We start from the raw sequence: 25055 nt of genomic DNA, 5'->3' as shown, positions 1-25055 counted from the left end.
AAGACCATCTTGAAATTTCACATGCTGCAAGAGCGAAATTAGATACAAGCTACGAGTATGTGTTTAGAAAAAATGCAACCATTTGAAAGCGATGTGTGTCAAAAAGCATGTCACTGTCAAAAATTAAAGAACAAGATAACTTTCGAGGTTCTGAATGTGGATAGAGAAGCACTATTCCTACCAACTGATGATGAGTGAGATGCTGTCCAAGGTGCTGAAAATGACGAGTAGGAAGCAGCAGTTCACCGTCAATGTAATCAAAAAACAGAAAGAATAATAATGGCATAGAGACGAGATGGCATTATTAAACTGACCTCCAGAGGAGAGTCTGGTTCATCCAGGATGCTCTTCTCACTCTGTATCCGCTGCATCGTCCCTGTAGAACTGGGGTCCATTATCAACACGTTCTGACTACCAGCTCCGCCGAACTTACAGTCACTCCTTCTGGAGTCAGTCGTCCTGCACACCTCGTAGTTGTACACGTGTGGGAGAGTCCCTGTCCCCAAAGTGTCTGAGTAACGTGGAGGATAATATGGAATCACAGGGAGACTGGAGTGATACAGGACGCGAGACTGTCTCCATCTGTAGATTTTCACTGATATAATAACCACTAAACACGTGATGAACAGGAAGGACACTACAGCCAAAGCCAGCACTAAGTAAAAAGTCAGGTTGTCATTGTACTCCTTGTCGTGAGGAAAGTCGGTGAACTCCGACAGCACTTCCGGGAAGCTGTCCGCCACCGCCACGTTAACAATGACTGTAGCTGAACGAGAGGGCTGCCCGTTGTCCTCCACTATAACAGTCAGTCTCTGTTTCACAGCATCTTTATCAGTCACCTGGCGGATAGTTCGGATTTCTCCATTCTGTAAGCCCACTTCAAACAGCGCCCTGTCTGTGGCTTTCTGCAGTTTATAGGAGAGCCAGGCATTCTGTCCAGAGTCCACATCAACAGCCACCACTTTAGTCACCAGATAGCCCACATCTGCTGAACGAGGCACCATTTCAGCCACCACAGAGCCTCCAGTCTGGACCGGGTACAGAACCTGAGGAGGGTTGTCGTTCTGGTCCTGGATCATTATTTTCACACTCACGTTACTGCTGAGTGGAGGAGAGCCTCCATCCTGCGCTTTCACGACGAAAACCAGCTGTTTGATCTGCTCATAATCAAATGAACGCACTGCGTGTATCACTCCGCTCTCTGCATTTATAGAAACATATTCAGAAACTGGAGACGCACCGATATTTGCATCTTCCAGAATATAAGATATTCGGGCGTTCTGGTTCTCATCAGGATCTTTAGCTCTCAGCGTGAGAACAGAAACACCAGGAGAGTTGTTCTCTGAGATGAACGCATTGTAAACACTCGGTGGAAACACTGGAGCATTATCGTTCACATCAGACACCTTTAAATGAAAGGTTTTCTTTGTGGAGAGAGGAGGCATTCCTGCATCTGTTGCTACTACAGTGATGTTATATTCTGAAACACGTTCACGATCTAATACATTGTCTGTTACCAAAGTGTAGTAATTCCTCAAATTAGATTTAATCTTGAAAGGTGCATTTTGTTCGATTCCACAGTTAACTTGTCCGTTTTCACCTGAATCAAGATCTTTTACATTCATGATGCCAATAGTTGTTCCAGCAGGGGAATCTTCTGACACAGGACTGGTGAATGACATGACGCTAAGAGTTGGGGCGTTGTCATTTACATCAATTACTTCAATTACTACTTTACTTGAATCAGATAATCCTCCCTGATCTTTTGCCTCGATCCTGAGCTCGTACTTTTTGTCTTTCTCATAATCAATAGATCCTGTTATTGAAATAGTACCGCTATTTTCATTTACTGTAAACAAATTACCAAGTCCACCACTCAGATCCGAAAAATAATACGTCACTACACTATTTGAACCAACATCTGCGTCAGTAGCATTAACAGTGGTGACGTAAGTGTCTCTGGGAGAGTTCTCCATCACTGTAGCTTTGTACACAGACTGATTAAATACAGGTGCGTTGTCATTGATATCAAGAACAGTGATATCTATGTTTACTGTACCAGATTTCTGCGGAGTTCCACCGTCGACAGCTATTAGCTTTAGAGACAGATGCGGATTCGTCTCTCTGTCTAATGGCTTCTGCAACACCATCTCTGCATACTTCTTTCCATCTGCATTAGAGTTTTGCTTCAGAACAAAATTATCATTCTCGGACAGAAAATATTCTCTGAGTCCATTCACACCTACATCTGGGTCTTCTGCACTAGTTAATAAAAAACGAGCACCTGCATTAGCTGATTCGCCGATTTCAAATTGCATTCTGTCTCGTTTGAACGAGGGTGAATGATCATTTATATCTGTGATTTCAACTGTGATTTGATGAAGCTCCATGGGGTTTTCTAAAATCACCTCGAAGCTGAAACTACACGGTGTCACGTCTCCGCAAAGCTGCTCTCGGTCTATTCTCTCTTTGACGACTAGAATCCCTTTGTCTGTCTTCAGCTCGGTGTACTGGATGCTCTCTCCGGTCACGATACGGGCCCGACCAGAACGAAGCCTTCTCAGATCCAAACCCAGGTCCTGTGCTACGTTACCGATCAGAGAGCCTTTCTTCATCTCCTCTGGGATTGAATATCGAATATGTCCGCTCACCATAGAAGTGACATAAAAAAGGAAGAACAGAAGATGCCAATTCTGTCCGCAGCCAAAGCGCCATTTTACGCACCGAGTGTAGGCTGATATTCCACGAGCCATAGCAAAGGGGAAAAAAAACACGAAAATATGTCCAACAATGATCCAAGAACGACACTTATTCTGAAATAACTCTTAACAAAAAAAGAACGATAATCTCTTCTGGCCAGTTTTCTGTATGAATCTGGATGGAGACTTCAGTAACTGTGAGTCTGTCTTTCTTGTATATCAGCCCACATAATGCACCCTGTCTCCTTTTCTCTCATAGACCACTGTGTTGAGGGAGGAGACAGTGTGCTCATGTTTTACAGGTTCTGTTGGATTGACCAACAGCGTCCCTTAGAGTACAAAGTCTGTAACACCATGCAACATGGTGACGTCTGGATATATTAAGTGTTGGATAAAATATACAAGATGGATAATCACTATATATCAATAGAGTATTCCGCCGAAAAACAACATCATTACAACACAATTTCACTATTTTTGTGTATTCCTTTTGTCATGTAATCAGATCCAAAATATGTGCACGTGAATAAACACCGGGGAATCATACGTCAAAAAAAGGAAGAAGAGAAAAAACACGAGACGTCTCTCATGTATCTGCTACACGCTGGAAAACAAAACACAAGGAGCTTCGTATAACTAGTTGATCTTAAACAATATGAAGTGAAGGGAGCAACTTTGTTTTCCATGATGATAATTCATGTGACATGGAAACCATTTGCTTGCAACTACAGCCAGTGACTGCATATCAGACTATAGCGATCCACTACATATAATGAGCATATTTAGAAAGAAGCAGGACATCAGCCCACAATAACACAAAACAGTAAGTCAGAGCAATATTCCTGTCAAAAAAGCACTTTACTGACTGACAGTTAAAGGCAACGTGGTCAAGTTCTTCATATCAATAAAAAGGCAACACTCCCTCTAAAGAGCGAGAGAGCTTTCCAAGGTGCTGAAATTAACTGTATAGGGTGCAAATGTTCACCATCAATGAAACCAAACGCAAACAAACAAATAATGGCACAGAGACGAGACCACATCATTGAACTGACCTCTAGAGGAGAGTCTGGTTCATCCAGGATGCTCTTCTCACTCTGTATCCGCTGCATCGTCCCTGTAGAACTGGGGTCCATTATCAACACGTTCTGACTACCAGCTCCGCCGAACTTACAGTCACTCCTTCTGGAGTCAGTCGTCCTGCACACCTCGTAGTTGTACACGTGTGGGAGAGTCCCTGTCCCCAAAGTGTCTGAGTAACGTGGAGGATGATATGGAATCACAGGGAGACTGGAGTGATACAGGACGCGAGACTGTCTCCATCTGTAGATTTTCACTGATATAATAACCACTAAACACGTGATGAACAGGAAGGACACTACAGCCAAAGCCAGCACTAAGTAAAAAGTCAGGTTGTCATTGTACTCCTTGTCGTGAGGAAAGTCAGTGAACTCCGACAGCACTTCCGGGAAGCTGTCGGCCACCGCCACGTTAACAATGACTGTAGCTGAACGAGAAGGCTGCCCGTTGTCCTCCACTATAACAGTCAGTCTCTGTTTCACAGCATCTTTATCAGTCACCTGGCGGATAGTTCGGATTTCTCCATTCTGTAAGCCCACTTCAAACAGCGCCCTGTCTGTGGCTTTCTGCAGTTTATAGGAGAGCCAGGCATTCTGTCCAGAGTCCACATCAACAGCCACCACTTTAGTCACCAGATAGCCCACATCTGCTGAGCGAGGCACCATTTCAGCCACCACAGAGCCTCCAGTCTGGACCGGGTACAGAACCTGAGGAGGGTTGTCGTTCTGGTCCTGGATCATTATTTTCACACTCACATTACTGCTGAGTGGAGGAGAGCCTCCATCCTGCGCTTTGACGACGAAAATCAGCTGTTTGATCTGCTCATAATCCAATGTGCGCACTGCGTGTATCACTCCACTTTCTGCATTCACAGAAACATACGCAGAAACAGGAGTTCCGCCAATCTCAGACTCTTCTAAAATATAGGAAACACGGGCGTTCTGGTTTTCATCGGGGTCTTTAGCGGTAACACTCATTAAGTATACACCTGGAGAGTTATTCTCAGCGACGAAGGCAGTGTAAGAGCCTCTTAGAAACACTGGAGCGTTATCATTAACATCCGAGACCTTCAGATAAAAGGTTCTTTTGGTTGAGAGGGGAGGCGATCCTGCGTCTGAGGCAATAACAGTGATGTTACATTCCAGCAGATTTTCACGATCTAACGCAGCATCAGTCATCAATGCATAATAATTTCTCACGTTCGATTTAATTTTAAAGGGAACATCGCCTTCGATCGTGCACCTCACTTGTCCGTTTTCACCCGAATCAAGATCTTTAACATTAATTATGCCAATGGTGGTACCAACGGGGGAGTCCTCTGAGACAGGACTCGTGAATGACATGACATTAATGACCGGAGCATTATCATTTACGTCGATAACCTCAATTTCAACTTTGCTAGAATCAGTCAATCCGCCCTGATCTTTAGCTTCAACCCTGAACTCAATCTTTCTGTCTTTTTCAAAATCTATTTCCTTTGCCACATATATCCGGCCAGTAGCCTCGTCGATATCGAACAGATCAGCTACTCCTGCTTTAGATTTTGAAAAGGAGTATGTTACCTTTCCGTTTGAACCGCTGTCTATGTCGCTTGCATTCACAGTAACAATATGGCTGCCTTTTGGTGCATTTTCAGTCACTGCGGCCTTATAAATAGACTGATTAAACACAGGCGCATTATCATTAACATCTAGAATACGGATCTCTATATTTACTGTACCAGATCTCTGTGGATTTCCTCCGTCCACAGCCAGCAGTTTGAGGGACAGGCGTGGCTGTGCTTCTCTGTCTAAGGCTTTCTGAAGCACCATTTCAGCATATTTACTGCCGTCTGGATTAACATGTTGTTTCAAAACAAAATTGTCGTTCGGAGTTAAAATGTAGTTCTGCAGACCGTTTTCCCCAACATCAGCATCGTCCGCACTCTCTAGAACAAAACGGGACCCGAGGGCAGCTGATTCGCTTATTTCAAATTCCAAGTGGCTGTTCTGGAAAGAAGGAGCGTTGTCGTTTACGTCTAATACTTCTATGGTCACGGGGTGCAGCTCCATTGGCTTTTCCAATAAAATTTCAAAGGTAAAGCTGCACGGTGTGACGTCTCCACAAAGCTGCTCTCGGTCTATTCTCTCATTCACCACCAAGGTCCCTTTGTCTGTCTTCAGCTCGGTGTACTGGATGTTTTCTCCGGTCACGATACGGGCCCGACCAGAACGGAGCCTTCTCAGATCCAAACCGAGGTCCTGTGCGACGTTACCAACAAGAGATCCTTTCTTCATCTCCTCCGGGATCGAATACCGGATCTGTGCCTCCGCTTGATTAAGAAAAATGAACTGAATAATAACCAGGCAGACTGCCCCACGCAATTTCCCGTACAATCGCCATCTTACTCCTCTGTCTCGGTGATGTTCTTTAAATGCCATCTAAAAAAACAGCGTTCTCTGGCAAACAGAATAATGGACCGCAGAATTCAACTCAGTCTTGAAAACACATACATTCAAGGTCCACCTAGAAGCGTTAGAGGAGTAAATCAACTGCTTATCCGATGAGCTTCAGCTCAAATGACACACAGACCGTCCCTTCTTGTGAAACGCAGTAATAGGGGAGGAAACAGCCCTGCCTCATGAGGAACAGTAGACTTGGTTTACCAGGCAACAGCGTCACTCAGAGGATAAAATGTGAAACTCGTACAGCCAGACATCCAACTCAACAAATTTGGTCTTTCAGGTGTTATGCTCTTTAGAAACTGCATATTTAGCAATATAAATACGTTAATTATTTCTCATTCAAACCCCTGATTTTAGGCTTCTAGTGGAAATGGGAATAAAGACAAATATATATCGAGAAAGGGCTCTCTATAATTATCCAGAAACTTCTACTTAATATGTAGAAATCAAAGCTTTCTTTTCTGTTGGCAAACCTGTAAATCTGATACGTGATAATCAATGTGTTGTGTTGTTGAAGCCTGTGATTTTAATATTCTGTATATTTCATGGCAAAATCAGACTTCGAAGTGAGCGTGTCACTGTCTCTAGAAAAATAAACAAAGCAGAAGCCGAAAGGTCCCTGAAAGAAATATACACATATATTCAATAAATAAATATATAAATAAATAAGTATTGTTCACTTTAGTCACCAAACTGTCAAACTGAAATCAACCAGGGTATCTCTAAAGCAACCCAGCCCAGCAACCTCAAATAACATTATCTTAGTGCAGGGCAGCCCTTCAGCACCATGGACAGAGGAACAGCTGTCAACATGATCCTGTGCAACATGGTTTTATGTGCTCATTATTCCAGCAACAATTAATAATAAACACACTCTATAGAGATTTTGCTATTGCAACAGAAGTAAGAGCTGGTATGTATCGCAAACAATCCTACAAGCCAACTTACCAGAGTGGACATGTGAGATATGGCTGATGACTGCTCTCCATTCTGCAGAGTTTCAGTTCCATCCACACTAACCAAACTTTGAGTCAGTGGTTGCGCATACTTGACGTCACTCTTTCTGGAGTCAGTCGTCCGGTACACCTCGTACGCGTGTGGGAGAGTCCCTGTCCCCAAAGTGTCTGAGTAACGTGGAGGATAATATGGAATCACAGGGAGACTGGAGTGATACAGGACGCGAGACTGTCTCCATCTGTAGATTTTCACTGATATAATAACCACTAAACACGTGATGAACAGGAAGGACACTACAGCCAAAGCCAGCACTAAGTAAAAAGTCAGGTTGTCATTGTACTCCTTGTCGTGAGGAAAGTCAGTGAACTCCGACAGCACTTCCGGGAAGCTGTCGGCCACCGCCACGTTAACAATGACTGTAGCTGAACGAGAGGGCTGCCCGTTGTCCTCCACTATAACAGTCAGTCTCTGTTTCACAGCATCTTTATCAGTCACCTGGCGGATAGTTCGGATTTCTCCATTCTGTAAGCCCACTTCAAACAGCGCCCTGTCTGTGGCTTTCTGCAGTTTATAGGAGAGCCAGGCATTCTGTCCAGAGTCCACATCAACAGCCACCACTTTAGTCACCAGATAGCCCACATCTGCTGAACGAGGCACAATTTCAGCCACCAGAGAGCCTCCAGTCTGGACCGGGTACAGAACCTGAGGAGGGTTGTCGTTCTGGTCCTGGACACGCACGATGACTGTCGTGTTACTACTGAGGGGTGGAGAACCTCCATCTTGCGCTTTGACTCGTACTTTGTACTCCTTCACTTGTTCATAGTCAAGAGAACGCAAAGACTGAATGACTCCACTCTCAGTATTAATGGAGAAATATGCGGAGACAGGATTTCCACTGACCTCACCGTCAATCAGAAAATATGATATGCGTGCATTCTGGCCCTGATCTGGATCTGTGGCGTGGATCTGAAGCAGAGTGACACCAGGAGAATTGTTCTCCATCACCTGAGTGCTGTAAACACTTTTGCTGAAAGCTGGTGCGTTATCATTAACATCAGTAACGTCTAAAGAGACAGTTTTCCTGCTTGATAAGGCAGGCAAGCCCTCATCTGTTGCAGTGAGAGTGATATTATACTTGGAACGCTTTTCTCGGTCAAGATTTTGATCCGTGACCAATGTGTAATAGTTTCTGAGAGACGATTTAATTTTGAACGGAAGATTTTCTTCTATATTTAAATGCACCTGTCCGCTTTTACCTGAATCTTTATCTTGGACACTGATCAGCGCCACAACTGTGCCAGGAGTTGAATCCTCGGAAATTTTACCAGCATATGACGCCATTGTTATTATTGGACTATTATCATTCACATCGCCTATCTCGATTATTAATTTGCTGGCACCTGCTACACCCCATGGATCTCTTGCTTGAAGGTTTATTTCGTAATTTGGAGAAACCTCATAATCGATGTCACCGGTGAGTTTAACCTCTCCCGAGTGAGAATTTATTTCGAAAGGACAGGAGTCCTCCTCTAAATGGGTGAACGAGTATGAGACGTTACCATTGTAACCTTGATCGGCATCCACAGCACTGACTTTTGCGATAACTGTACCTCGCAAAACATTTTCCAAGACAGATGCTTTGTAAACGGACTGCGTAAAGACAGGTGCGTTGTCGTTTGCGTCCAGAACAGATACATGTATTTTCACTGTTCCAGACCTCTGCGGCTCTCCACCATCAACAGCAGTCAATATGAGTGTATGCTCGCTTTGCTTCTCGCGGTCCAAACTGCTCTGAAGCATCATTTCAGCATACTTACTCCCATCTGTTCGAGTGTGCTGTTTGAGAACAAAATGATCGTTTGTCTTTAAAGAGTAACTTTGCAGCGAATTTATTCCTACGTCGGGATCTGCTGCGCTATCAAGCAAGAACACAGTGCCCGTGGGCGTCGATTCGCTTATTTCCAAATTAATCTCCTTTTTGGGAAAAGCCGGAGCATGGTCGTTTACATCTTGTATTTCGATGGTAATGGAAAACAATTCAAGTGGATCTTCGAGGACAATTTCTAGGCCAAAGCTGCAGGGCGATTTCTTGGCGCATAATTTTTCTCTGTCAATTATCTCATTGACAACGATATGCCCTTTGTTCTGGTTCAGCGCGACGTATTGGTTTTCACCATCTATAACAAGTCGAGCCCTACCAGAAACCAACCTTTTGATATCCAAGCCCAGGTCTTTTGCAATGTCTCCGACGAAAAGGCCTTTCCTCATCTCCTCCGGTACAGAATAACGAATTTGTCCACTCGCCGCAGCAACAACAGAGAAAAGAAAAATGGAGAGTCGCCAATCCAGTGAAGTGCCTTTGCTCCTCTGAATATCCATTTCCTCCCGAGAATATCAGATCATAAATTACAGTTATCCGTATAGAGAGTTGCACCTCGCAAAAATACTGACAGAATAGTTTGGTGTTTTCTGTCAAAGCCATACACCGCCCTTATATGCACATAACCATCGCCTGTTTCTTTCGGAGACGGGCGTTGACTAGTAATAAGACTCATGTTGGACAAAGAGTCTGCTTAGGCAACAGCACCACCAACAGTGACCAAGTAAAACCACACCATCAGCATCGGTGTGGGGACAGGTAACAGTCTTGTCTGCATACTCAAATGTAACCAAACTTTATCAGCCCTTTATGTCTAACCTATAATTGTGTGACTATACAACATTGAAATTCAGAAAGGAATAAAGGTGAGTCGAAGATAACATTATTTACAGATTGATTGTTTATCACTCTTGTTATATAGTATCCTGTCACCACTTAAAGGTTTCAATTTAGGAAAAACATAGGTCGGCGCTTTAGGGAAAGTTTGCATGATTTGGGCAAAATAGTCCCAGTAATCACACAACTTCCCTCCAGGTCCTCTAAGGGGGTAACATGTGGCACAAATGTGGACAAGACGAACATAAAATAAATCTGTACGATGTGCAGGGCTAGACAGACAGACAGACAGACAGACAGACAGACAGACAGACAGACAGACAGACAGACAGACAGACAGATAGATAGACAGATAGATAGATAGATAGATAGATAGATAGATAGATAATCTCTTCTCTCCTCATGTAGTCTGACTGATAAATCCAGTGACCTACATTTGAGCACTGGAATTAACATCGACAGTACAACTACTGCAACATTCATCCACAAGCACGAATGAACACTGACACAATTCTCAGCAGTATATTTCTTTGCTATGCGGCTAAAACATGTCTGCTCAGGTAGGATTGAGTATTTTTTAAATGGGTCATGGTGGAGCTTTGCCCACTCGAAACATTAGCATGAACTGCTGCAGAGCATAACATTCTGCACATCATGATTGTGCATTATTCAGGCAATGACTGCACGGCAGCAGCCCGATGATTAATATTCATGTAGTTTCAAGCCTAAGGGTGGAATCACAAAGCAGACAAAAATAATAGAGCAACACAGATGCCTCTGTTACAAGACTGTTAGCTACAGTTTCAGTCTTGCATGGATTGAATTTTTAAAGCAGCATTTTGGGGTTTTATAAACATCCATAATGTTAGGTTTATTAGTTGGTTTCAATACTGTTTGTGTGTGGTCAAAAGGAGATACAGAAGAAAAGAGAGAGAGTTAAGAAAAGAGATGTATAAAAGGATAGAAACTCATTGTAGGTCAGTTGTGTTCCCCATTGATTTTGGGTGTTAAGTGTGGTGTTGATGAGGCTGTAATATGGACATAAGAGAGCATTACAGAGTGGTGTACTGCGTCAGACAGAAAGAGAAAAGCGAAAATCGTCTTACCTGCTGGATGGAAAAGGAAGTTTCATTCAAGGAGTGCATCAAAAAAAGAAGAGAAAAAGGAAAACAGTTAGTATGAATCCTGATAGACAAATGAATTAGATCGTGTCACATTCCATTACATTCATATGCATTATATTTGTATGGTGAAATAATGAATAATATTTATATGTTGATCTTGTGATATATCAGAGACTGTTACTCCATAACTGTGCTAATGATGTCACTGCAAACAAAGTGCTAAAATAGAACTGTCAGAGACTGCTTTATATCAAGATACAACCAAACCATGGCGTATTTCAAACAAATTGTCTGGTTCCTGATAGATGTCAAAGTTCATCAGTTGCATAATGCAGTCTATTTATTGACTTCTTATGTTGGACTGCTTTGCTGTTTTATGGAGCTGTGTTTTCATCTTTGACTTGAGTCTTCAAAAGGTACCTTTATCAGTTGGCAGCCGGTAGTGTGTGATCGTTGCCACATAAAGACGGTCTTCACCTTTAAATTGAGGTTGGATACTTTTTGTGGTAATCTACTAGCTAGCTTTAATTCTATAACTGGCCTAATTAAAACTGTCATCCTGTGAGGTTTCTATTTAGAGCAGTGACACGTAAAAAAAAAAAAAAGAAAAGAAAAGAAAAAAAAAAGGTTCACACACTGCAGGGCTGCATTATCAAAATTATTTAATCCACCAAAGTGGTGACATTTTGAGCAAACCTGCTCTTCATCCAACTGTAGTGACACTGCACAACAACATCTTATGAACACATGAGCGCAGTCACACACGCAGGAATGTTAACAGTATCTGAAAAGACAGTTAGACCAATGTGCATAGACTTTGCATACATTAAAATAATATTACACATAGTCCCTGATAGATATAGTAACTGACAGTGAGATGATATTAAAAGTGTTACCTACCTTCCTAAACACACATCAGTACATTAGTCTATATAAATACACACATACACCACAATATCATAGAGAGAGGGCGTTACATCAGTGTCTACAGAACATTCCCATACAAGAAAACATGGTCATACAATTTTGGTATGTAGTATTGTATCTTTGCTGCATTATTACTGTATTTTCTTGAATGAGACGTTGATGTAAAGTCTTCCCTCCATGATATAGACTTGTTGTGTGCATTTATAAAGACTAATGTACTGATATTTGTTTGAGAAGGTGACCCTTTTGAGTATCAAATCACTATCAGGGCCTGTGTGCAATATCATTTCAATCTATGCATGTGCATTGGTATACTTCTTACTTTTCAGAGACTATCACAGTTGCTATATACAGTTATTGTGACTGCTCATGTGGCTGCTCTTTATGTGTACATAAGATGGCATGGTGCATAGTCACTTCAGTCTGATGAAGAGCAGGTTTGCACCAGCTGTCAATTATTTGGTGCAGCAAATATTCTGGACATTGAAGACCTGCAGTGTTTCATGATTTGCATATACTGGATTTAGCAAGTCCTTCTGTTTTTGCACAATTATTTAGAGAAATCACATTTTCAAAGTATGTGACTGTTTAAAACATTACAACAAAAGTAAAGCACTGTGCAATAGTCATTGAAACTGATGCCAACACAGTTACCTAGTAAAAGCTATTCTTTATGTGTTCTAAACAAATACACAGAAACTATTAAAGTGTGAAGGTGCAATTAGAAAATGCTCACTTTGACGAGTTATGTACTGCATATCATGTGACATCGGTTTTCCAACATTTCTCTAGGTGAGATGTTTCTGTAAAACACAACTAAACCACTCACACTATTAAAGTAACACTGAAAACTCTGTGATGCTTGTGTTAATTGAAATCAGTCATGCTGTCAAACTGACATACTTTTCTATCAAGCTCCAATATGTCAACCGCACTGCTCAGAACTGTTCTTGTGACCCAGATAATATTAAATAAAAAAATTAAACAGTGCTTGCTTTTTCCCTTTTCCGTCCAAGGCTGAAATTAGGAGCACAAATGAGCCTGCAGCTGTAACATGACACAGGAACACACATGAATTCACACGGGAATTGTTTTGATGACAAAACCTCTCTGCTTCACTACATGACACATTCAGTAGCAGGCAAGAATACTGCAAACACACACACAAACGCACACACACACACACATCAGCATTAAACTGTTGTATAAGACTCTACCCACTGACCTAACTGCAGCTCCAAACTACGGTACTTTTCAAAATTCATACATATTGAAACGTTGCCACTTACAAATTCTTAATTTCTTCCCCTTTGTTTTGTTTTGCACTGTTGCACTGCAGATATATATATATATATATATATATATATATATATATATATATATATATATATATATATATATATATATATATATACACACACTATTCTACTATTTTTCTTCCTGTTGTGTAGCAGCACTGGCAGCACTGTGCTAGACATGAGATTGATATCTAATGCATGAGCTGAAAAAAATCATCATTTCCTTCTCTATATGTGACACCAAGGTTACTGATATTAAGCACTGGTATTTAAGCATCACATTAACTACTGATGTCTGCAGATTCAAATGCAACATCTGACACATTGGACACTAAATGGCTCCATGAGCAATGTCACTGGACAATTACCAAACACAGTCTTCTCTCCCTTCACTTTATTTTTCATCAGTATGCAATCATACTCTGTTTACATAATGTTTGATTCATAGCATTTAGTGCAAAGCTTTTATAATGTCTCTGTCGCAAACATGTCATTATGTATTATTTTGTGAAAACATTATAAAGCATTGTCAAAACTTGGCGGCAGTGTATTCCATGTCAAAAAGTGACGACAAAATAAACGTGTGAGGCCAATTAACAAAAAGAAATAAAAGAGCCAAAGACAAATATGCCACATAAAAAGCAAAAGATGAAAACATAATTCACAACTGTATCACTATCATACACAGCTGTCAGAAATATCCTCTATGAATTTCAAAGAGAGGAAGGAAAAATAAGACACATCAACTCTATATAAAGTATCACATAGGTTACATCACTGTCACAAAGGCATAATATATGTTGATTTGTCAGTCTTTGATAAAAATAAAATAATTAAAAAAACTTTTTTAAAAAAACTATTTAAACTAAAACAGATTACTGTGTTTATGATACTATGAGACTGTTCAGGTTTGGTCTTGGAGAAATTAGGTTCAGGTTGTGTGTGTATATATATATGTATATATGTATATATGTATATATATATGTATATATATATGTATATATATATATATATATATATATATATATATATATATATATATATATATATATATATATATATATATATGTATATATATATATATATATATATATATATATATATATATATATATATATATATATATATATATATATATATATATATATATATATATATATATATATATATATATATACACACACACAGCTTATAGCAAAACATATTGATGGATTGACAAGTGGTCATGCAGGTACTTCCGTGGAAAAAAAAAATATTATTATTATTATTATTATTATTATTAACTCATACAACCACAATATATTTGACAAGCACTTGTATACAACTATGACAAAATCTAATTATCAGAATGTATTTGGCAGTCAGAGGATTCACATTGAGGTCACAGTACAGTGATTCATTTACAACATGTTTACATTGTGTTAGGGCCGACTCTTACTGCATCACGTAACGAGGATGCGGTACACCTGCCCTCACCTTCAGAGTATTTCTATCTGTACTCGTGCGCCTAAGGGTGCTTTGGTATGCTGCACTTCTCTTCTTAAGTGTGTCAGTGTCTGTGTTTGAGACGAAACGGAAATCGCCCCTCCAGGACCCGGTGGTCAGGAAGGAATCGTAGCGCTCATCTTTCAGCAGGGTCCCACAACGGCTTAGATCTGTAAAACTAGGGGGGCAGTAGGTCCCGGGGAAAACCGGGAGATTGGCGGTGGTTGAACGGTAAACATAACTACGCTTGCACAGTTTGAAATAAAACACCCCGCTGATTAGGAGGATGAAAAGAGAGGAAACTGCTGCCAGGGCGATAATCAAATAGAGAGTTATGTTTTCGCTGTCCGGTGATTCTTCTGCAAACTCAAATAGTTCGTTTAAAACTGGCAGTCCGTCTCCAACTGCTATGCTGACTGTGACGGTGGCGGACAGACTTTCGTGCCCGTTATCCGTCACTAGAACTAACACAGTATGTTTCGGCTCATCGTCCTCCATGAATGCTCGCACAGTTCTGATCTCTCCCGTATGCAGTCCGACCATGAACAGGTTGGGCCGCGTGGCTCGGATGATTCTGTATGAAAGCCAGGCGTTATGGCCGGAGTCGGCGTCCACAGCTACCACCTTCGTAACCAGGTAACCCCGAGGCGCTTCAACTGGCACCATGTCTTCAGCTATGAACCCGGTGGTTTGGACGGGATACAAGACGACAGGTGCATTGTCATTTTGGTCTTTAATAAAAACGTTTATGGTGCAGGTGCTGGAGAGTGGAGGGTCGCCTCCATCTCGAGCCGTCACCTTGATTTGGAAGTGAACTGACTGCTCATAATCAAAGAGGCGCGATGTGAACAGCTCTCCCGTTTCTGCGTTGATGGTAAGGAAGGAGGACGCTTCTGAGTTTGTGTCCCTCGATATTTGGTACAGGATTTTAGCATTAGACGCGTCGTCGGTGTCCTCTGCCTTCACTTTCATCACAAATGTACCAACGGGTTGGTTTTCCAAGATGTTGGCATCGTACTCTTTCTGCGTAAAAGTTGGAGGGTTGTCATTTATGTCAGTAACCACGATTTTTAAAACTTTTAAACCGGAGAGGGAGGGAGAGCCCGCATCAGTGGCAGTCACTGTGATGTTATATTCTGATTGAAACTCCCTGTCTAAGATCCCGTCAGTCACCAACATGAAATAGTTTTTGACCTCTGAGACAAGTTTGAATGGAACGTCCTCTGGAATTGTACACGTGACGCGCCCACTGCTGCCAGTGTCCAAGTCATAAACATTAATCAGAGCAACCATGGTTCCTGGTTTAGAGTCTTCAGCCACGTTAGCAGAGGCTGACTTTATCTCTATCACAGGTTTGTTGTCATTAACATCAATGACGTCAATTACAAGTTTACAGTGAGAAGCCTGACCGCCACCGTCTTTAGCCTGAACATCCAGCTCATGCGTACTGGCCTCTTCATAGTCAATAATACCTGCCACCCGAACTTCTCCACTCAGGGGGTTGATTTCAAAAACTCCCCCCATCATGTCTGACAGGTGACTGAACGAGAATGTTATCTCTCCATAAACACCTTCATCTAAGTCTGTGGCATTGAGCGTCGCAATGAGAGTCCCTATGGGCGAGTTTTCTGGCACAGAGACTTTGTAAACTCGTTGGCTAAAAACTGGGACATTGTCATTGGCGTCCAGAACACGGATAAAGATAGAAGCAGTCCCTGATCTGACTGGGCGCCCGCCATCAATTCCATTGATTTTCAGTATATGTTCAGCCTGCGCCTCCCGGTCCAAGGGTTTTTTAAGAACAAGTTCAGGATAACCATTGCCGTTTATCTGTGTGCTCATTTCCAGTGCAAAGTGTTCATTCGGGCTCAGTTTATATTCACGGACGGAGTTGGTTCCCAGATCGGGGTCATGCGCGCTCTCCAAGGGAAAGCGCCTCCCCAGAACTGTGGATTCGACCAAATCTAGTTTGATCTCTCCTGCGGCAAACACCGGGCTGTTGTCATTTATATCAGTAATGTCCAAAACTAAACTGTATGCTTGAAGGGGATCTTCGAGTAAGAGCTGATACTGTAGGATGCAGACATTGGCTTGTGCGCAGAGCTCCTCTCGGTCTATCCGTTGGCTGATCAAAAGATTTCCTGACGCAGTGTCCAGCTCACACAGCTGTCGAGTTCCTTCGGCAACAACACGGGCTCGACGAGCATCAAGATCCGTTACTTTCAGCCCCAGGTCCCGCGCAACATTCCCGATAACCGAGCCCCGCTGCATCTCCTCGGGAAGGCTGTAGCGGACTTCTCCAAACGACACGCCAAAAAGGGGGATAAACAGCAAAAAACGCATCCACCCTTTCAAGTTTTTTCGCTGGTCTATTATTAAACATGCTTTCAGAAGCCGATGTTCTGTCGACATTTTGACTAAATCCTCAATGTAAAATTATCGACTGAAAAATGCAGCTGTAACCCAACGGTTCCCTGCTTCTGTAGCCTAGTTAATCATGCTCTATTAGGGAAGCTGTCAGCTTGGATTCCTCCCTCTCTATCCCATTTTCTCCACTACGCACGCACACACACACTCACCATCTCCCCCTCTCCATTTCTCTCTCTCTCTCTCTCTCTCTCTCTCTCTCTCTCTCTCTCTCTCTCTCTCTCTCTCTCTCTCTCTCTCTCTCTCTCTCTCTCTCTCTCTCTCTCTCTCAGTAACTCACACACTCATGCACTCTCTCTCATTCTCTCCCTCACACCCACACAGAACACGCATGCCTACACAGCCTTCGGCTCTAACACAATGCTCCAGTTCCACTGGCACAGATAAAGTGAGGCACGACAGCGCATCTCTGAGTCAGACAGTATAAAAGAGCGTCATCTAGAGACTGGGATGATTATTGCAACAGTGGACAGTATGCTATGGGATGCATTATGTTTGCTGATATTTTAATATCATCGTGCACGGTGACCTACATACGAGCAGGCAAAAAATCCGTTTGTGGCAGAGTAATATTTCACAAGAAGAACATTCATGTTTGAAGCAATAGATGGACTCCTACAAAAGCAGCAATACTTCTGCAATTAATAGTACCTGTGTGCATGCCACAAAGCTTATTTTTGTTGGTATTCTCTGAGATGTGTGGATTAATCAATGTACTTTGTCAGACTATAGTTTGTGGTGCTGTAGTGCATTACACTGCATTGAATCTGGATACATTCATGCTATTTTTGAGGAGATGACAGTGGCCACCAGGAGAGGTCCAACAGACAGACAGACAGACAGACAGACAGACAGACAGACAGATAGACAGACACAGAGTGAGTCAAAGACAGCCAGAGACAGAGAGAGCCTACAAAGCCCTATGCTAGGAGTCGAACCCACAAAGCAGTCCCTTCTGCCTACTGGCCCTGAGGCTGCGCGAACCATAAACCACTCAGATCATTACACCACAACCACGTCACTTTCAAGACAAAAGCACTCAGAACCGAAGACCCAACCAAATTATGATGACAGAAAAAGAAAAATACATGGATTATTGGACAGAACTAATAGAATCCCAGAGCAAAATGGAAACATATCCCTAAACAGACAGTACAATTTGGCAGCCTACCTGACCACAGTATCTGGTACCAAACTGAGGAGAACACTGACAAAGTACAGAGTGAGTGAGCACAACCTGGCAGTAGAAGTAGGCTGGCACAGACAGACCTGGCTGCCAAGAAAGGAGAGGTTCTGTTCTTACTGTGACCAGGGAACAGTAGAGACAGAGCTGCACTTCCTGACTTACTGCAACCAATATGAAAGTTTCAGAGACCAATATTTTGCAAAAATAATGAAAATATTCCCAGATTTGAGACTTCCAGTCCTACTGGGAGACAGAGAGGAGTGCTGTAGACTGGCAGCAAGATATGAAGAAGCCTGCCATGAGCTCCGTAACTCTGTGAGCCCACCGCAACACATTGCTGATAATTGATGTTGATAAACTAAAAATCAATTTGATATATTCTTATATTACTCTTACCCACCATCCATAGTCCCTGTTGTTCTCCATGCCATTTTCTATTGTTATTGTTTATTTTATCTATTTATGTTTATTATTACTATTAATATTACTGTTATAGTTGGTGTTAAGATGATTTGGCAACATTGTATAGTATGGAGTCATGCCATTAAAGACCCTTGAATTGAACTGAGAGAGAGAGAGAGAGAGAGAGAGAGAGAGAGAGAGAGAGAGAGAGAGAGAGAGAGAGAGAGAGAGAGAGAGAGAGACAGTTGGATCTGCAGAAATGATCACTGATGCCAAATGCCCAGCATCTAGGCCTTGTATGTACGGAGAAATTATTCCAGAAATTTCCCAACCTGGGCATAACTTACAACAATTTCTTCCCTACATGCTACAGAGAACTCTGCAGCTGAACAGCCAGCACATGAACACTCACACAACATCACACTCACAGACAGTTAAATCAGTCATGTGAGGTCTACAAACAATTTCTGTGTAATAACACCACATTCCCTGATTGTCATTGGTAGATCTGTCTGTATATACTATAGATATACTAAAAATAAATGCAGGCAAAACAGAAGCTGGATGGCAAGTAACATATCATTCATACAATATTAAGAGTCAATCTTCTTCATATGTCATATGTTTTTGTGATATTCAGAGTTTCAAGGGATTTTCAAGGGTATGTTGACATTTTATTTGTGCTATCATCATTGATAACTATAAAATAGAGTGACTTCAGAAGGTTGAAGTTGTCTTGGTAACAAAGTGACCACACAGAAAGGAATGTGGAAGTTCCCACTGATTTCAGGAGCATATGATCGATTGAGAGGGGCCACATGGTTTGATTACTGAACATATTCTAATGATCCTGCTTGACATGGAGATTTCTAGAGCTACTGAGACATAGTAAACTCTTTGAAAGTTAGGGCATTAGGATATACCACTGAAAATAATTGAAGAGAATAGAGGGCAGGGACTTTAGGGAAATTATCAAACTTCATCCCACGTCTTATATACGTGAAGCTAATTCAAATTTGTTTGGTTTGACTTACTACTAACAGTTAAGTAAAAGAAAAGAAAAACAAATTCAATCTATGTATGTAAGGATTCTTAGTTATGTATGTGCAGCAGTTTTAAATCTCAAGTCAAAAACTTGTTCATGACATTTAGTTATGTTGATAAACAATTAATATTCCTTAGTGATTAACATCCAGTGTTAGTATTTGGTATAAACATATGAAGTGGAGTTGATAAAACTGATGGCAGGAGGAGTCCTAACAGTCAATCAACATTCAGCTGTATAACAAACTGTTCAACCCAATCCCCAACTGTTTTCTCAGGCATAAGTTGAAAAAAAAATGAAAAAAACAAAAACAAAACACAAATGAATGTCTGCCTTCAACTGGAAACAAATGACAATAATTGTTTTTAAAGATAAAGTAAAATGAAAAATAAGGTAAAACATGGAAATGTTTTATATGAGAAAAGGGCACTTGCTTCAAAAGTAAATAGAGGGTAGGGCTATTGTATTTTTTTAGATAAATTACTGTATTTCTCTAAACAAATGTAATCATGTTACTAAAGAACTATTTAAGTTGTTATCACTAAACTCGAATAACCATGGTCTGCTTTAGTTGATTTCGAGGGAGTTCACTAAATGTGTCAACTCAAGGGACTAGTGAAACCAGTAAGAAACGCTTTAAACAAAAAAACTTTTAATAAAGACAGTTTTTTATAATTCGGAAAAATGTATTCCAATGTCAGATGGAACAAATAAAATTCAGTATGACGCAAAATTGAGCAATGATATGACGAAAAAGTCAAAGGACCAAAAAAGGGATTAAACATCATGAGTTCAGCACCATGGACAGAGAAATTAGGTAGACCAGTTAGACTTACTCACCAAGATAAAAAAAAAAGAAAGAAAAAAAATAGTGCCATAACAAAGAGCAACATCACAAAGACCAAAAAAGCGTGTGTGTGTGCGTCTGTGTGCGCGCGCGCGTGTGTGTGTGGGGGGGGATGTGAGCTGTGTGTGTGTGTGTGTGTGTGTGTGTGTGTGTGTGTGTGTGTGTGTGTGTGTGTGTGTGCGCGCGCGCGCATATACAAATATAGCGAAGGTATTACACATCTGGGAAAGATAATGTGACAGATGTGCCTACCTCAGGAGAACCATCACAATCTCCAAACATATCTGGAAAGTCTGATGGACTTTTCCTCAGAGTCTGGTCAGCAGGCAGTGTGCTATCATTGTAAGATGTCACAAACTTAAAGTCGCTGGTTCTAGATCCTGTTGTCAGATATGCGTCATAGTTGTAAGCGCTGCGTAAAGTTCCTGTACCGTCAACATCTGCGTAATTAGGAGGGAGATAAGCGCTGGGGATGGCGACTGCTCCATCAAACAACAGTCTGGGCTTTCTCCTGCGACAAAACCTCACACCCAGTATGATGATGATGAAGGTCAGGAAAAAGGTGGACACAGACACCAGCGCGATGATCAGATAAGAAGTCAGTTTGGAATTCTTCTCATCATAAGAAATGTCCTTCAGTTCTGGCACCTCAGCCAAGTTATCAGAAATAAGTAAATACATGGAACAGGTGGCAGACAGAGAGGGCTGTCCGTTATCTTTCACTGACACAATAAGGTTCTGTTTCATGCTGTCAGATTCAGAAATGTCCCGCTGTGTCCTGATCTCTCCGCTGTGGACACCGATAGTGAAAAGTCCCGGATCGGTGGATTTCACTATTTCATAGGACAGCCAGGCGTTCTGTCCGGAGTCCGCGTCCACCGCGATCACTTTGGACACCAGAGAGCCTCCGTGTGCAGCTTTGGGGACCAGCTCGGTCATGAAGGAGTTGCCCTCCGGGGCGGGGTACAGTATCTGAGGAGAGTTGTCGTTCACATCCGATACGAACACACTGACGGTCACGTTGCTGCTGAGAGGAGGAGAACCGTTGTCTCTGGCCATCACCTGCACTTTAAAACTCCTCAACTGTTCATAATCAAACGACCTCACAGCGTGGATCACCCCCGTGTCTCCGTTAACAGACACATAGGAGGACACCGGGGCACCGTTCACCTCACCGGGTAACACAGAATAAATCACTGTACCGTTTTGTCTCCAGTCGGGGTCTCGAGCAGTAACGGAACATAAAGTGGAGCCGGGTTTGTTATTTTCACTCACATATGCGCTGTACGACTGGTGCTCAAACACAGGTGGGTTGTCGTTGATGTCTGCTACAGATAACTGAACACTTTTAGAGGAGGACAGAGGTGGAGAGCCCTCGTCAGTGGCAGTGATTGTGATGTTGTAATCAGACACTAGTTCACGGTCCAGTTGTCCTGTGGTCACCAGAGAATAATAGTTTTTAATAGAAGGAACCAACTTAAAAGGGGCTCCTTGCTGAATGGAGCAGCGGACCTGTCTGTTGCGCTCTGAGTCTCTGTCCTGCACGTTAATGATGCCCACCTCTGTACCAGGTGTGGTGTCTTCTGGTATGGGATTCGTCAGTGATTTTAAATTGACGACAGGGGCGTTGTCATTCACATCAGTGACAGAAATTATCGCCTTCGCATAAGATGACAGCCCCAATCCATCTTTTGCTTTTACGCGTATTTCATATGATGTGGTACTTTCATAGTCAACAGCGCCAATTACTCGTATCTCACCTGATTTACGGTCAATACTAAATATCTTCTTCACATCTTCAGTAACATGTCCAAAGTCATACGTCACATCTCCATTAATTCCCTCGTCTGCATCAGTAGCGCTCACTGTGACCACTACAGTATCTACAGGAGAGTTTTCAGGCAGACTGGCTTTATAAACGGCCTGGCTGAACACTGGCTCGTTATCATTAGCATCCAGCACAGTGACGTGTATGACTACAGTGCCTGATCTCTGAGGAGAGCCTCCATCTAGAGCTGTGAGGAGCAGATTGATCTCTTTTTGTTTTTCACGATCAAGCTCTTTATCAAGAATAAGGTGTATCGTGTTTCCATTAGCAGCCAAAATGAAATTATCATTCTTTTTAAGGCTGTACTGCTGAACTGAATTTTGCCCCACATCCGCATCGTGCGCCTCTTCTATCACAAAACGAGCTCCCCTGTCTGCTGACTCGTGAATTTCTAAATTGATCGAGTCTTCGTTAAATTGAGGCGAGTTATCATTGATATCTTGAATGTGAAGACTAATCCGATGAAGCTCGAGAGGATTCTCCATCACAATCTCGTGTTTCAGGATGCACGAAGCCTTTTCTCCACAAATTCCCTCTCGGTCAATCCTGTCGGCAACAATCAGCTCTCCGTTATTCAGGTTGATGTCACAGTAACGTTTGTCAGTCCCGTCGGTGTCAATACGGGCTCTTCTGGTAGAGAGAGCGCCCGTCTCCAGCCCGAGATCCTTGGCTAAATTCCCAATGACCGATCCTCGTTTCATCTCCTCCGGAAAAGAATAGCTCAGGTCTCCATATGCGACGTGCGAAAAGAGAAGCAGGAAATGAAACCCGCGTGTGTAAAACAAGATTATTTTCGGATCCATCATCAACGACGAGTTCTTAACAGGTCGAAGAAAAACGCGGACAAAGGCAGTTCAACCACATAACACGAATGGCAACTGCAATTTAAGGGCACAGGAAGGTACGTCCACAACGATGGACGGAGGGATTCATCGTAAGGCTGGTGTATAGCGCCACCGTGAGTTAAATTCAACAAAAACACCGACGAAAAAAATCAAAGAAACAGATCAATTTTGCTACAGCTTGAATATAAATACTGTTCATTTGTAAATAAAACACAAACTACAATAAATATAATGTATAAGCAATATTTACAGCAGCAGTTACCCACTCTTGGTCCTGTGCTTCAGACCTGATCTTCTCACACAGTGTTCAACCTGTCATTTTGCGACGTCTTCATCATAACATTGCTGCATACATTAAACCTATAATGGACCCATCTGAGTGTGTAAGTTGTGCAATATTAACCTGGTGGTCTGCAGGAGTATTTTCATACAGGATATCTTGGACCTAAAAAGTTTAGCCTCAGCTGTTTCTATGCCCTGATCAGTGTGGTTATGCCTGTTTTTAACTTCTGGATCCTAGAAGTATTGCTGACTGATTGTGTCCCGTGTGAACAAAACATGAAATAAAATATGCCCTACAAGTAAAAGTGGTGAGGCTGAATTTACTGTTGTCACTTTAATCATGATATACACATCAGCCAGCTTGCAAGGGTTTAGCATGAGCACCTGCATCTATAGTTGGATTAAAAAGGGAAGTAGTTCTGTAAGTAGTCTGTGATATGTTAAAGAGAAGTTACTGCACATTCTCGTATCGAAGCACTAGACTTCACAGTTAACAATTTACATTTTTTTTTTTCAGATAATGTGGGCTTAAAGTCTTGTTTTTTCGTTTTTGATAGGACACCTTAGATACTGACAGGAATTATAGGAGAGAGGACGCTGGAGGACATGCAGCAAAGGGTCACATGTCGGAATCAGACAAAGGAAGCAGCTGAGGAAACAGCCGCTGTACGAGGGGCAGCTACAAGTACGCCCTTGTTTAGATATTTGTAAATGTATAGACTTTACCAGCAGCTTAAATCACTTTCAGCTAAATTGAGTAAATCACATATAAGGGGGAACCAAACTAGTAATTGTGTGGAGTTGATGAAACTAATGTGGAAACTAAAGTAAAAGCTGCTGTTATCAATCTCCTTTCTTCCTCAGCTCAACATATACACTCTGAAATTAGAGAAGAGTCCCCGCAAAACTTTGTACTGTTTGTGTTCTGACAAGTATCAATTACTTTTGTTCTCTGTTTTGAGTTTCCTTCAATGGTTGTAACTGTAGGACTAACCCATAGGTTTATGTCCATTGTAAACTTAATGCATGCTTGTTAAATCTAATCCTGTTGATATCACAAAGCTAACAAAGAAAGACAGAAGGAGGAAGAGATATGGATCTTTGACTGCCACTTGTTCTGATTCATACGCTTTATATGGACTTGCAGAAACAGTCATTTAGCCAACATATTGTTATGCAAACACATCACAGTAGAGCTCTAAATCGTGTAATGAAGTTGATTCCTGCACACTGCTCTTGCATTCAAGAAGAGCTCATTTAATAAACAGGGCCTGATGGGTCCCAATATCATATCTAATGTGCAGATGAAGAAAAGTCCGAAGAGCAGAGCAAGGGAATCTCCTCTTTTCAAGATACTTTATGCAGATACTGTAAATGTAGTGTTGTTTTGTCTCTTGTTTAAGCAAAAATAGACCTGGTCTTTAAGGATTTACAGACCACCTGTGAGCATACTAAGACAAACTTGT

At 41.8% G+C, this 25055-nt stretch overlaps 2 protein-coding genes across 23 annotated transcripts in view; both read right to left on the bottom strand.

The window, feature by feature from the left end:
• The window catches only part of LOC119007663 (protocadherin gamma-C5-like), a 261083-nt gene that overhangs the window by 147693 nt on the left and 88335 nt on the right, over positions 1-25055 (bottom strand). The gene's annotated exons all lie outside the window — the stretch shown is intronic.
• Positions 258-23329, bottom strand: LOC119008035. The gene is given in 5 exon segments (XM_037078064.1): positions 258-2813; positions 3617-6214; positions 7169-9559; positions 14689-17157; positions 20887-23329. Coding segments are annotated over 5 exon segments (12396 nt in total). The 5' UTR covers positions 23269-23329.

The sequence above is a fragment of the Acanthopagrus latus genome, chromosome 18 (genome assembly GCF_904848185.1).
Source record: "Acanthopagrus latus isolate v.2019 chromosome 18, fAcaLat1.1, whole genome shotgun sequence".
NCBI classification, from domain to species: Eukaryota; Metazoa; Chordata; class Actinopteri; order Spariformes; family Sparidae; genus Acanthopagrus; species Acanthopagrus latus.
The sequence above is the reverse complement of the archived record's forward strand: the minus strand, read 5'-3'. Positions and strand labels throughout refer to the sequence as shown.